Below are 13,540 nucleotides of genomic sequence, written 5' to 3'. Positions count from 1 at the left end.
CCAATTTGCTCTCTAGTAAAGGTATGCAATTAAAGAGTATAGTGGGACATTTTGATCCATGCATATGTACCTTGTGTAATGATGAAAGCCAGGCATTGACTGTCTCTGTTACCTTGTGTAGTTATTATTTATTAGTTCTCTGTGGTTGCAATATTCAGAATCCTTCTTTTCAGCCATTTTGGAAAATATGGTAGGATACTGTTAAGTCTAGACACCCTGCTGTGGAGTAGAACAGTTGAATTTATTCCTGTCATCTCAGTTAACATTGTATCCATTTCCGAGTTCCTGCCCTGGCTCCCCCACCCCCAGGCACTCTTCACTACTGTGGAATGTTCTACTTCTAGGAGATAGAGTCGTTTAGAGAGAAAGTTGATCTCATTCTCACATGCATGAAATCATGACGTGTTTGTCTGTCCTTTCCTGGCTCATTTCGTTGAAGGTTATGTCCTCCAGGTTTCTGTACATTGTTGCAGATGACATGGTTTCATGAATTTCTATGGCTGAGGAGGATTCCATTGTGTACTGCAGTTTCTTTATCCCTTTATCTGTGCATGAACATGTAGGTTGATTGGATACCTTCACTATTGTGCATATTGCTTCAATCACCATAAGAAGGCCGATATCTCTTCAATATAACAGATTTCATGTGCTTTCTGTGTATAACCAGTGATGGTATTCCTAGGTTAATGGGTAGTTGTAAAATGTTTAAGGCACCTTAACTACTTCGTTTCGTGTGTATAGTAATGCACATTCCCACCAATAGTGTATAAAATCTCTTTTCCTGCATTTCTACATTGGCCACTGCCTGTGAATGTATGGGTTTTTTGTTGTTTTGGTAAGTTTCATCCTAATTAGAGTGAGAGGTATGTGAGTGTGGTTTGCACTTAGACATGTGTGTGAAGATTAGTGAAGTCGAGCAGCTTCTCTTTGACCTCTCAATTTCATGATTACTTTTCAGATGTGCCTGTTCAGGTTCTTTGCCCAGTTTTAGCTTGGGTATTAGGTTTTGTTCATTTTCCCAGTTAGAGTAGTGAGTTTCTCATACATGTTAGATTGCAACCCCTTTCACAGATATGATTCTGCTGAACTTTCTTTCAATGTGTAGGATGCCTTCTTTTTTTCTATTATTATACTTTATGTTCTAGGGTACATGTGCACAACATGCAGATTCGTTACATATGTATACATTTGCCATATTGATGTTCTGTACCCATTACCTCATCATTTTCATTAGGTATATCTCCTATTCTCTCCCTTCCCCAACCCACAAACCCACCACAGGCCCCAGTATGCGATGTTACCCTTCCTGTGTCCAAGTATTCTCACTGTTCAATTCCCACCTATGAGTGAGAACATGCGGTGTTTGATTTTCTGTTTGTGATAGTTTGCTGATAATGATGGTTTCCAGCTTCATCCATGTCCCTACAAAGGACATGAACTCATCAGATGCCTTCTTTCATGGTTCATTTTTTCTCTTTCCTATGCGGAAGCTCTAAAATGATGTATAGTCCCATGTGTTTGTATTCACATTTGTTAGCAGTGATTTTTGTGTCCTATCCAAAAGAACTAAAATAAGAAAGAAAAGTATTGCCAAATCAATTGCATGGCCTAAGGGTTTCTTGCCATAGATAATTTTTCTTTTGTTTTCTTTCTTTTTTGCAAGCTGCATACATAGATACAAGTTTTGCTGAAATACAAACTCCCAACTTTCTTATAGGAGCTTTGTGGCTCCAGGACTGGATTTAAGTGTTTATTTTGTGCTGATTTGGGGGTATTATATTTCAGACCCTGAAATGTTGATTTCTTTGACTTGTTTTTGTCTGATATACCTCAATGCGGCTTGTGTTCAAATTAAGCTGTGGGACATCCTTTAGATACTGGGTTCAAACAATTCTCTCCTTCCTTGATGTTCCCTTAGGTGAGAGGTGTCAGAAAGTCTGGGAAGATCCATAGTGGAAAAACTTTATTTCCTAGAGACTCATGGCCGGTTCCTTTCTGCCCAGGACTTCTGGAGAAGGCCAGCCCTACCACTTGCATAAATACCTCCCATCTCCAGCCCTTCAGTAAATATTTAAGTGATTCATTAAATATTTACAACTTAAAACAGTAGAGTAACCCAGTGGAACTTGAATTTAACTAGAATTTAAGTTTGTGAGTAGGTGGTCAGTAGAACAAGTGTGGTAGATTGGGTGACATACTATGGTTTTAAGGGTTTTTTGTTTGTTTGTTTTATTTTTTGTTTTCCTTAAACAGAGTTAGCAATAATTAATTTGAATAAAGAAGGAAAACATTAAACGGTTGGCGGGTGTAACGCGAACACTATTCCATCACTTGTTCAGCCATAGCCTCAATTTGACATGCTGAACTATGAATCCAAAAGACTGGTATACAGTTACTGCACTGGAGTTACTGTTCTCATTCCAACAACAATAGAACATCCTGAATAATGTTTTAAAATTTTATTTTAATGAAACTTAAGAGAAAAAAAAAAACGTTACTTACACACTAAAGAAAATAAACATAAAATGGTCTCCCGCCTGACTTGCAAAAGTCCCATGGCCTGATCCTGGCCAGCAGGAGGAGTTGGGGTTGAGGAGCAGGGTCAAGATGCAGCTGAGCTGCCAGCCACCTAGATGTGTTTCCCTGGTGTCCCCGGTGTCGGTGAAGGATGATTCAGAGCCAGTGGTCTGGTGAGCATCCAGATGAGGTCCCAGCCACTACAGGATGTTTCTGGCCTACTGGGATTCAGGATCCAGCTGGCAGGACAGCTTGTAGCTGCAGGACAGAGAGGCAGCTGTGAGGCCACCATGAACCACACATCAGGTCCCCTCTCTGTGCCTGCCCAGCTGGAATCCTGGTTCACCAGCAGTCCCCATGCAACAGGGCTTGATGCTGGCAGTGGAGTCATGGCCATAGGCTCTCTGCAGCTCCCCACAGAAGAGCCTCCTCGAGGCCAGTTTGGGTGGCTCACACCTGTACTGTCAGTACTTTGGGAGGCTGAGGTGGGTGGATTGCTTGAGGCCAGGAGTTTGAGACCAGCCTGGACATCATCGTGAAACCCCACCTGTACCAGAACAACAACAGGAGAACAACCGGACACGGTGGTGGATAGCAGTAGTTCCAGCTGCTTGGGAGGCTGAGGAAGGGCTTGAGCCCAGGAGGCAGATGTTGCAGTGAGCAGAGATGGTGACACTGCAGTGCAGCCTGGGCGACAGAGCCAGACCATGTTAAAAAAAAAAAAAAAATGGAGAGCTTTCTCCCACCCGCTGCCCACGTGCCAGGGCCTTACCTCTCCTTGTCACTGAGCTGCTCCATTCTTGAGAAACAGGTGAGAAATTTCTCAAGAGGCCGAAGCCTATAATTCATGGCAGCCACTTGGAGCAGCTGCATTTCCCGTAGAACTTGGACCTCCTAGAGACAGAAGGCAGGATGCTGACAGGTCCTGGGTGGAAGATGCTGAGGGGGCCTTTGGCAGGCAGGGAGAAGGGGCTGGTCTCTGGGGCCGTTCTCTGAAGGGGCCCCATGAAGCCCCCAGCCTGTTCTCAGAGTTGGATGTGAACAACCCCTCCTGCAGGAATTGGTCTTTGATTCCACTGCCTTTCCCACTCTCTCCACTGGGATAGGTCTCCTCCTCCTGTATGTGTCAAACCCTCCCAGTAAACTAAGATGTAGAGGATGGAACCAGGGAGTGTCCTGCCCAGGGTGGACTGTGACATCCACATCCCCACCCTCAACCAATGTGAGTGCCCCAGCTGCTCACCTTCCTCCTCTTGTTGGTGTTGCCGTGAAAGGCAGACAGAGTCCATCAGAAAGGTCCCTGGCCCACAATCAGCCCCACCCCATCCCTTCCCATGCCACTCTACTGTCAAGGCCACCAGGGTGAGGGGATGTGCACATGACAGGATTTGGACCTGCCTCAGGCTCCGGGCTCTAGAGCAGGGGACAAGGGAGCTGAGGCTCGGGACCCTCTGCCTTAACCTTCTCTGATGACAGACAGAGAAACTGAGGTCTCTCATAGAAAGAAAGCACTCAGTGACCCTGGAATTGCCTGCCCTTGGAAAGGCTCAATTTCACCCTCCTATTGTGGGACTACCCCATGGAGAGGCTGAGTCCAGTTCAGTCCACATCTCAGCAGTGTTGCAGTCAGGCAGCTCTACAGCTTCAACACTCAGGGATAGGGACTGGTGGCTGCATGGAGCCTCCTTCACTCAGCTGTATGAGATGGGCCTGACACCCCCACCCAGAGGAGCAGCTGTGAGGCTCTCAGGAGAGGAGGTTTTCCAAGGGCTGAGATCTAAAGGCTTGATCCAGGCCCCTCTCCTCGCAAGCCTCAGGATCCTGGTTCCCAACAAGCCGGCCCCAGGCTCACTTACATCCAGATATTCCAGGATGTCCGAATCCAACCTGTGTAACTCAGTCAGAAAATCCCCCAGGAAGGGGACCACGCCCTGTGACATGGAGGGGTGGGGAGGTGGGAGGGGTAGTGGTGATGAGTATTGACCCTCACCTGTCTGCCCAAGGCCCTGTCCCATGAAATCCCATCAGCCCCTGTGTCCCAGAACCCCCGTCCCCAGGTCTCCCAGTTGTAGCCGCCAAAGACCCTCAGCTGCCTTTCCCAATTCTCTGCCTCCTCTATACCAGCTGACCTCCAAGTCTAGCAATCACTCCTAGTTACCACTGTGGTGGGATTTTAACAAGTCACAAGGGCCTGTGGTCTCAGCCTTACCCTTCCCCACATCCACTCTGAGTCCTGCTTTCTCAGACCCTTGCTCTGATGTCACCAATGGAGGATTTCCAGGCCCAGTGACCATAGGATGACAGGGCTGGGGAGGAAGGCCTCACTGTCTTGATATGGAGGTCTCCAGCTGCTGGGATAAAGAGCCCTGTCCTCTGATCCCCTGTGGTCCCTCCATGCCACAGTCTCACTCACCTTCTTCTGTCTCCGCAGCCTGGTCTGGGCTCCCTGGGGGTTCCTCTCCTGGGTGGCCACCTTAAAGCTCCCCGTCTGCCAGGTGTCAGGTACAGGGACAGTGAGGCTCTCCTCCCTTCCCCCAGTTACACCCCAGCCACCCCACACTTGGATCCCCAGGGACTGGCGTGAGTCACCTGGCACAGTGCTCATACCACCGGCCAGCTCCACACTCCCTGTGTGTGTCACCCGCTCATGCAGCCGGGCCTCCCTGAGACTGTTTCCTCTTCTGTAAAGAGCCATGGAAACCACAGCTACCTCACAGGGCCTCTTGAGTGCTCAGTTCCCAGCAGCTGTTGTCATTGTTCTCCCCCTCATCCCTCTGAGGAAGAACCAGGCACGAGCACCCTCCAATTGCTTTCTTTTCTTGAACCTCATTTCCACCCTGTGAGGCCCGCACTACAGGCTCAGCATCCCTTCATTTTCCAGATGAGGAAACAGAGGCCCAGAGCGGGCAGTGACTCCCCAGGACTGCAAAAGAGAGGGAATCTCCTCCCCCTCCTGGAGGTTCTGTCTCGGCTGCCTTCACCCCACATCCCAGCACCACCACCCATCAGGGTCTTGTTCTCTGGAGTCTCTGAGTGTCTGGGTCTTCAGCCTGACAGAGTCGTGATGGGAAAGGGGCAGGGCATTTTAGGAGACCTGGTTAAGTGGCAGCTGCGTATCTGAGCCCCACTGGAGTCTCTGCCACACAAACCGGGTTTGTGCCGTGCCAAATCCATGGTTTGGCCTCGCCAATGATCCCCCAGGGGAGTTCCGTGCACAGAACTCTCTCTTCCTCCACTCAGGATGTGGCCTCATGAGGCAACATCTCTGACGGATATGGCAGGGTTTTCCAGAATCCTGGCTGGGGTGACATGTTGCCTTCTCATTTGCATGGAGGTTTCCAAGATCTGGTCAGGGAGGATCCCCTAGGAATGCATGGATCCCCCAGATACTTGTCATGAGCATGTGTCACTGCTAACTGGTGAGCATCCTGTGACATGACCATTTTCAGATGTCTGCAAAGGGCAGAGCAGGGAGTCCCAGCAAGCACATACATCTGTCCTGAAGTTGCCCATTAGTACCCATAGCTGTGCTGTCTACTGGACTCCCTGGCACATGAGCTTCCTCTGTTGTCATTCCTTCTTTCCCCCAGTGTGGGCAGAGGCCCCCTGATCATGGAGGTGCACTGCAGACAGAAGCAGCAGCAGAGGCCTGGCTTCCTGAGGAATTGCTCCCAGTTTGAAGAAGGAAGAAAGTCCCACCTACAGTGACCACCCCCCAGCCTGGAGGAAGCTCCATGCCAGCAGCATGGACCAGCATGGGAGCCAGAGTCCTGCTAATGCTGCAGCTCATCACTCCCGCTCAGCAGCCCAGTAGCCCAGCAGCCATTGCCACATCCCATTTCCAGGGCCTCCTGCCCCTGTGCCCCCATGTGCCCATGGACCCCCACACCTCTCTTCCTGGTTGCCCAAAGTAGGCATGGAGGGAATTTTTCAAGTCCACTTTCTGTAGGTAAGTCAAAATATTACCAAATAACCACTGCACACCACGTCCAATGCCCTTCCAAACTCACTGTTTTCTGTGTCCCTTAAACACTTGTCCGGCATCTCCCAGACTGAACTGTACCTTGATCAGCAGGTCCCTCTTCACTGCAGTGTCTTTTTTGCAGAGTTCTTTTAAATATTTTGTGCTTTTGCTATGGACAGAGGAAGGAAAAAAGGGTAAATTTGGGAATCAGGGGGCAGATTTGTGAGTTCCAATCCCTTTTGTTTGAAAACCCAGTGAATCCCAGCTTCCTGTGTGAACGTCTCCAGTGGGGTCCTCTGATGACAAGGGCTCCAGAGGACAGGGGTGGGACCTGTCATGCTCCTCCCCTGGCCCATCTCCTCCCCTGGCCCCTGAGCCCCTGCGTGTTCACAGTTAGCTTCCAGCTGGACACAGTTCCACTGCTGGGTGCAAACACCTGGAAGCCTCCAGTTGGCTCTAGCCTATTCCTGATGGTTGAAAAATCCTTAGTCCTGAGTTGGAAATCCTTGCCCTGGAGTCCAGGGCAGCTTAATGACCACACCCAACAGCCCATCCCGGCCTCCAATGTCCCTGGTCTCCAAGAACCTTTCAGAGTCATTGAAGGCACATGGGGAGACCTATGGGTCCCTAGGTCAACACTGGTGCTCCCCTGGAGGCAGCTTCTCACCTGGACACTCCTGCCCACATCTTGTGTAGCCAATGTATTGGGTTACTGCTCAGAGTAGAGACGATGGCATGCACCGAGGAGAAGTTGTTGAGGCTTAGGCACTCCTGGAGAGGGAAGAGTGAACTGTGAGGTCCAGAGTTGGAGTCAGACCCACTTCAGCCTCAGCCCCCTCTGCTGAGATCTCCCTTCCTGAATAAAGCAGAGGTCCAGGGAACCTCGCGAGGGCACACCTGGAGCTGAGTGAATGTCACTCATCTAGGAGGATTTCAGTTCAACCCAAGGAAGATCCCAGGTCAGAAGTGAGCAGCCACCACTGGGCCATGGGGGTCAAGGTCAGGGAAGCTCTGGGAAGAAGGGCTTAGGGGATGTGCAGGGCTCAGGCTAGAGATACAGATGCCAATCCTGAAAGCCGATGGAGGAGAAGAGGTAGTTCCCCATTTTTAGAGAGGGAATCCCAAGGCCCAACCATGGCTTACCCTGGCCACCTTGATCCAGTGCTCCACCACCCTGGCCCTGTCCCGGGCCCTCATGCTCTGGTCCCTGAGGCAGGAGGTGGTGACACAGTTGGTGAGCCTGTTGAAGTGTGCGATGGTGGCACAAACTGTGGGTGCCACGTGCTCACTCCCCTTCTGATGTCGTTGGCCCCAGATGGAGCCCATGCATTCGTAGAGCTCCACCTTCTTGAGCAGCTCCTTTGGGGGAGGAGGAGAGTGTCATGGACTCAGCACATCCCAGATCAGAGTCACCCACAGTACCAGGCAGGAAATGAGCTCACAGTCATCCACAGTCTCTGGCAGGAACAGAGCTGGAGCTCAGAAAGCTTTAAAATATGCTCCAGACTTGTGGGAGTCCTGCGTTTGGTTTTCTGCCACTGAGGACCCTGAATGCATCGTGGCCCAGAACCCAACAAGGGTGGGAAGAGAGAGTGACATTTTCTCCCAGGCCATCCTCACTCCAGGAACTAGAAGGTGGCTCAGACCTGCCCATCCTGAGGCCTCTACTTCCTCCCATCCCAATCAGCCCTCTACTCCTTCTCTCCATACCGTTGCACTTTCCTTGTGGCAGCTCCAACCTTGGGCTCTGTTTTGGTGTCTGCCATAGAATCTAGTATGCATCATTTACCTAACAAGTACTGAGGGTGGTGAGGCTCCTGAGCAGCTGGGTGAGTGACCCATGGCCCTGCCTGCCCCTCAGTGATCACCTGCCCTGTCCTGCTTTCTGTCCATCCCCTGTCATTCAGTCTGCACAGTCACTCTGTGCAGCTGGCACGGGTGATGTCCCATCTCTGCTGTCTACATGCAGACAGGGAAGGCTTGTGGGTGAGGAAACTCATCCAGATCCCATGGTTGGTAAGAAGTGGGGCTGAAATTGGACCCAGGGCTTTGGCGACTCCTCGGGGGGAGGGTGGTCTGAGCCAGCTGGTGCCAGAGGCACAGCCTGGAAAGCCCAGCTGCTCACCGCATCCATGAGGGTCAGCTGCTCTGCCAGCAGCCTGGGAGGGAAGGTCGTGATGTCAGGCAGCTCCTCACTGGGTTGAGTCTTGACTGTCCCGGGAGAGGGATAGGGGGACTCTGGGGCTGACTGTGGCTCCAGCACTGTTCCTGGAAGGGGCCCTTCCCCTGGTGCTGGTGCTGGTGCTGAATATAGATATCCTGGTGCATCCAGGGCTGCACGTGACTCTGGCTCCAGAGCAGGTCGCAGGTCCACCAGCAGTGGTGGTGCTGGCTCCAGGACCAGCATTGTTAATGTGTGTTGCCCAGGAGGTGGAGCAGGATCTGGAAAAAGAGAAAAGGTCACCACACCAGTCACTTTTCACTGGAATTTACAAGTACAGAAATGACTGGATGGAATTTAAGGGAATTGTAGCCCCAAAACACCACCCCCAGAAGTCTTGCAAACTACAAGCCTCCTTACCTTCTGGCTTGGCCTCCTTGGGCTCCAGAAGCACCAACTGGCCTAGCACAATTTCCTGATGGTCCTCCAAGCCCAGTCCAGGCCAGGTGAAGGTCCTGAAGGCCAGCTTTATCCAGAAATATGACCATTGCAGGGTCTGGCAGCAAACTGAAGTGTTTTCAGGGGGCCAAGTGAACAAAATGGAGGTGGTGGTGCTGGTGATGGAGTGGACAGCTGAGTCAGAGGTCTGGCCTTCTCCCACACAGCCCTCCAGGGCACCCTTGTGTGGATCTGGGTCCCTGGCCTCTTGCTGCCTGTGTAGAGGCCAGCCCCACCCTACCACAAGCCATCAGTGCTATCCTGGAAGGAGCAGACCTGGCCATGCAGCAGAGCTGTACAGACCCTTGTGTGCCCCAGCGTCCCACAGATGTTCTCTTCCCAACGGCCCTGGAGCACAGCACTGTGCACCTGGGCACTCAAGACTGTAGATCCAGGCAGATTAGTGAGCAGCTTGCTCATCAAAGCTCCAGCTCTGGTTCCCCTGCTGCTGGAGTTAGGAGGGTAGGGGCAGAAGTCAGGTGGAGGAGTACAGGGAGAGTTGGGAAGCCACAGTACTGGGGATGCATCTCTCAGTGGCCAGCTGTGACCCCAGCCTCACTTCTCCTTTGCAGGGGACCTAACTTTCCATTTACAGAACTCAGTATTTGCCTCTTGCAGGGGAAGTCCCCAGATGTCAGCCTTGTCATGGGAATTCTAAGACATATGAACCCCAAGACTGCTTTAGTCTCTCCCCAGCCACAGTCCACATATTTCCACCCACATTTTGTGGGTGAAGAGGCCCTTCAGAATCCTAAATCCCCCCAGGTTATACTTGTTGCTGGGCTCCGTCATTCTAGTCAGAATCTGGGAGGATGCCACCATATGTAGAGGAGGCCATGAGGGTTTCCCCTCTAACATTCTGTAGATATGATTTGTTTATTGTGTCTACTGTGAGCACGTGACTCTGAGTAGAATTGAGGCCCATGGATTGTCATCTGCTTTGTTTATGAAATTAAGCCAAGCCACAAGAAGAGCGATGTACAAATGAGGTGTTTTGTATGTATATGTTGAATGAAAGAACCCCAACCATTGGAGAACCCCAGTGAGCCTCTCCAGATGTCTGAGTGGGCCTGTGGCTCCTTTTTCAGCACCAAGGAACCCCTCTTCTGTGTCAAGGAGAAAGTCCAGCCAGAAAGAATCTCAGACATCCTTTACCGATGCCATCACAGACTTGCTTTCTCTGTGCCTTTCCAAACAGCAGGAGATATGGGCCATTGTGGCAGAATGCTGAGAGCTGCTTCAGTGAGGGGGAAGAGAAAAGTAATAGACATGAATCACAGCACCCACAGCAGATTGTCCAGAGTTTTAGTCTCTAGGGACCCTTTTGATTGCCGTGTCTTAGATCATTCAGTCCCTACAAGAACCCTGTGAGGTTCAACTTCTCACTACTCCCTGTTCCAGAGGAGCCAACTGAGGCTCCAAGAGCTGCATCTTAAAGACACAACCAGTAGGGGACAGAGGCACCTCTGTGCCCTGGAGGGGATGGACACTCACCTTCTAATGAGTAGTTCCAAAAAGTGTGGCACGGTGATAAAGTCCCAGGAGGGACCCAGGCAGGTGGCATAAGATGGGATGGGTTTAGTTAGAAAGACTGGAACCAGGGACACCAAAAGCTTCTCCCCTCTGCCAGGCTGGAAAGTTGGCATCCTGCAGATCTCATTTTCATACTAGGGGGACAAAGAGGGACACAGGAGTCAGTGGGAACTCCATGAACCACCAGAGGATTGGGATCTGGAACGCACACCAAGAAACACCAACCCTTCAGGGACTTGTGCGTGTGGAGAACCTGGGTGCCCATGGTGAAAAGTGTTCTAGGCTTTCAAAGAAAAATGACATGTAAGGATGGAGAAGGAGAAAATGATTCATGCCTTCAAGACATCGGCACAGTGAATGTGAGCTGTGGGGCAATAGCACCCTCTGTATCAACAGCCCGCATGAAGAGCATCATCCTTGCAATCCTCAAAAATCACCCTCATGGTGGAGAAGAGGAGACGTGGGCTTTTGGATGTCAAATGCTTGCTCAGCAGCACCCGGATCAGAAGAGAGCACCTTCCACAGGGAGGACTGGATGAAATTCCCTCTAGGCCACCTGAGGCTCTACTTCTGGTATGGAGGGGAAGGGCCTGGCCAGGTGTCGTCCCCTCCTCATTTTAGTGACAGCACACAGGACAAGATGCTCTAGAAGAACCTTTTGACTTAAAGGGATATGATTGTTTTTATTCTTTAACATGAACGTGAGTCTGGAGAAACAGTTATGGCCATCCCAGCCCTGGCCAAGGGGAAAATGCCAGAAGACTCCAGGGTCAGAGGAAGCACACCCCAAGGCCCAGGATCTGCCAGACGACTCATGGAAGAGAAACCGCAGGCAGGTATTGAAACCGGGAAAGGTTACACAAATGTAGGTTTGAAACTGGAAATGACACAAGGTGATTTTCTCTACCACGCAGACACCAGATTGGCACAAAGTTAAGAGCATGTTAGTATTCAGGGAAGGATGTGTTCAGAGAAGCAGCTACCTTCAGAAGCTGCTGGTGACCCTGTGAGCAGCTGGAGCCCTTTTGGAAAGTCAACTGACTAGAGATGTTGAAACTTGGTATCTGCGCATCCTTTCACCCAGATATCCCTTTCCCGAGTGCGTGTCTTCCGCAGGGGATTTGTATATTTTATGGGTTGAATTGTGTCCCCTCCCCCAAATGTAACTGTTTCTATTCTCAACCCCAAAGACTCAGAATGTGACTGTGTTTGGACACAGAGTTCTAGAAAATGTAATTCAGGTAAAGTGAGTTCATTAGGGTGGCCCCTAATTTAATATGCCTGTGGTTCTTACAAGGAGAGGTGGTCAATGCACAGAGAAGTTCAAGAGAAGACCCTGTGCTGACAGCGATAGAAATCAGCCATCTCTAAGGCAAGGAGAGAGGCCCAGAGAAACCACCCCAGACTGACAGCTTGACGTTGGGCTTCCAGTCTCCAAAATTGTGAGGAACCAGATTTCTGTGGTAACTCCTTCAGTCAGCGAGCATGTTATGGCAGCCCTGGGAAACTGCTCCAGCCTATTAGGAGACACATAGGATTATGCTCCCTGCAGAAAGGCTGCCTAGAAAGGAAATTTTATCATGATAGGCTCCACCAGCACTGAGAGGCTGACCTGTTGTGAAACATGGCCTCCCTTAAGGAATATTACAGTGACATACGAGGGTGCAGCTCCTGCCTGGTGGGTCTGCAGGGATGAGTTCTGTGAGATGACTTCAAACACAAATGCTTAGAGTAGCTTCACCTTCTTTTGTTGTAATCGCCACCCCCCTACAACATGTTTGTGTAGAAGTGTTGAATTTTAAGTCCTGGAGGAGGTCTGGCAGGGCAGGGGAGCTGCCTGTTGCCAGAGATACACTTAGGGTGGGGAATTAAGATGATAACAGGATGAGTATGTTGCTACAGTGTTATCATTGTACTCAATTCTTGTAGCAACATGCTGAGATACTCCTGGCATAGCATCAAGAGAAAACAGAAGGATTTTCTCTGATCTTCCTCTGATAGGTGAAAGGGACTTTGCCAGTAACCAAGTTGCCACTGGGGACTAATGGCAGCCAGATTCCTTTGGGAGAGGACAGTGGCTCACTCAAGTGTGGAAGCCCTAGGACAGAGCCTAGGGAGTCCCCATATTCGTGTTTGAGTCCTGGGCCCACCCTGGTTTTTTTGAGTCCCAGTCTGTGGAGACCCTTCTGTGCCCAATCTCACCCCAGAGCAGCACTGGCCGTGGTTGGTAGCAGGGGGCCCCTGCCCTTCTTTGAGGAAGATGGAGAAATGGAATCCATCCAACAGCTCCTGCTTGATCTGCTGTGTAAAGCTCTGCAAAGAGAGTGCCCGAGAGCCGGGCAAAGAGGTGTCAGTCGCCTGCCTGGCTGACCCCATAGTGCGATACCCCCATTGGAATTCCTCCCTGGCACCCCCTTCCCCATCAGGATTTGGCACATAGGAGCATCTGGATAGACCTCCAGTCAGAGAAGGTTGAGGTCTCTGGCAGATGAAGCTTGAGGTCTTGGGATTCAGATCTGAGCAGACAAACTGTGTCCTCGACACTCACCTTCCCATCCTGAAGGCATGGTCTGGGCTGTGAACCTGACACACTGACCAGGCTCCAAACCCCGGACAACCTACCTGCTCCTGTCCAGAGAAGGCCTCTCTTCTCCTGTTTCCCCCAAACACATGGGGAGGGGCTCAGCACTGTTCTGATGGGGACAGCTGAGGCCTGACCTGGACGGGCCTGCCCTGGGCCCTTTGTTACCTGTGGGTGCCTTCTGTCAAAGAGCCAGAGGCGTCGAGGGCGAGGGTTGAACCAGTGTCTATATTCTCGGGAAACAGTCTCATTTTGGCCTCTTCTGCGATGAGGAGGTCGGCAGCAT

General features: G+C 50.9%; 1 protein-coding gene across 1 annotated transcript; it reads right to left on the bottom strand.

Moving 5' to 3' along the window:
• Positions 1–2,507: 2,507 nt before the first annotated feature.
• LOC108528764 (ral-GDS-related protein-like) lies at positions 2,508–13,049 on the bottom strand. The gene is made up of 12 exons (XM_017870745.1): positions 12,876–13,049; positions 10,635–10,807; positions 9,063–9,256; positions 8,607–8,923; positions 7,625–7,840; positions 7,149–7,252; positions 6,581–6,650; positions 4,931–5,005; positions 4,376–4,448; positions 3,761–3,786; positions 3,290–3,411; positions 2,508–2,775 (listed from the first exon to the last, which is right to left on the bottom strand). The coding sequence occupies exons 1-12, from the start codon at positions 13,047–13,049 to the stop codon at positions 2,736–2,738; spliced, it is 1,584 nt and encodes a 527-aa protein (XP_017726234.1). The 3' UTR covers positions 2,508–2,735.
• Positions 13,050–13,540: the final 491 nt, after the last annotated feature.

Source organism: Rhinopithecus bieti, unplaced genomic scaffold (assembly GCF_001698545.2).
Source record: "Rhinopithecus bieti isolate Rb0 unplaced genomic scaffold, ASM169854v2 scaffold_5994, whole genome shotgun sequence".
In the NCBI taxonomy this organism is placed as follows: Eukaryota; Metazoa; Chordata; class Mammalia; order Primates; family Cercopithecidae; genus Rhinopithecus; species Rhinopithecus bieti.
The sequence above is the reverse complement of the archived record's forward strand: the minus strand, read 5'-3'. Positions and strand labels throughout refer to the sequence as shown.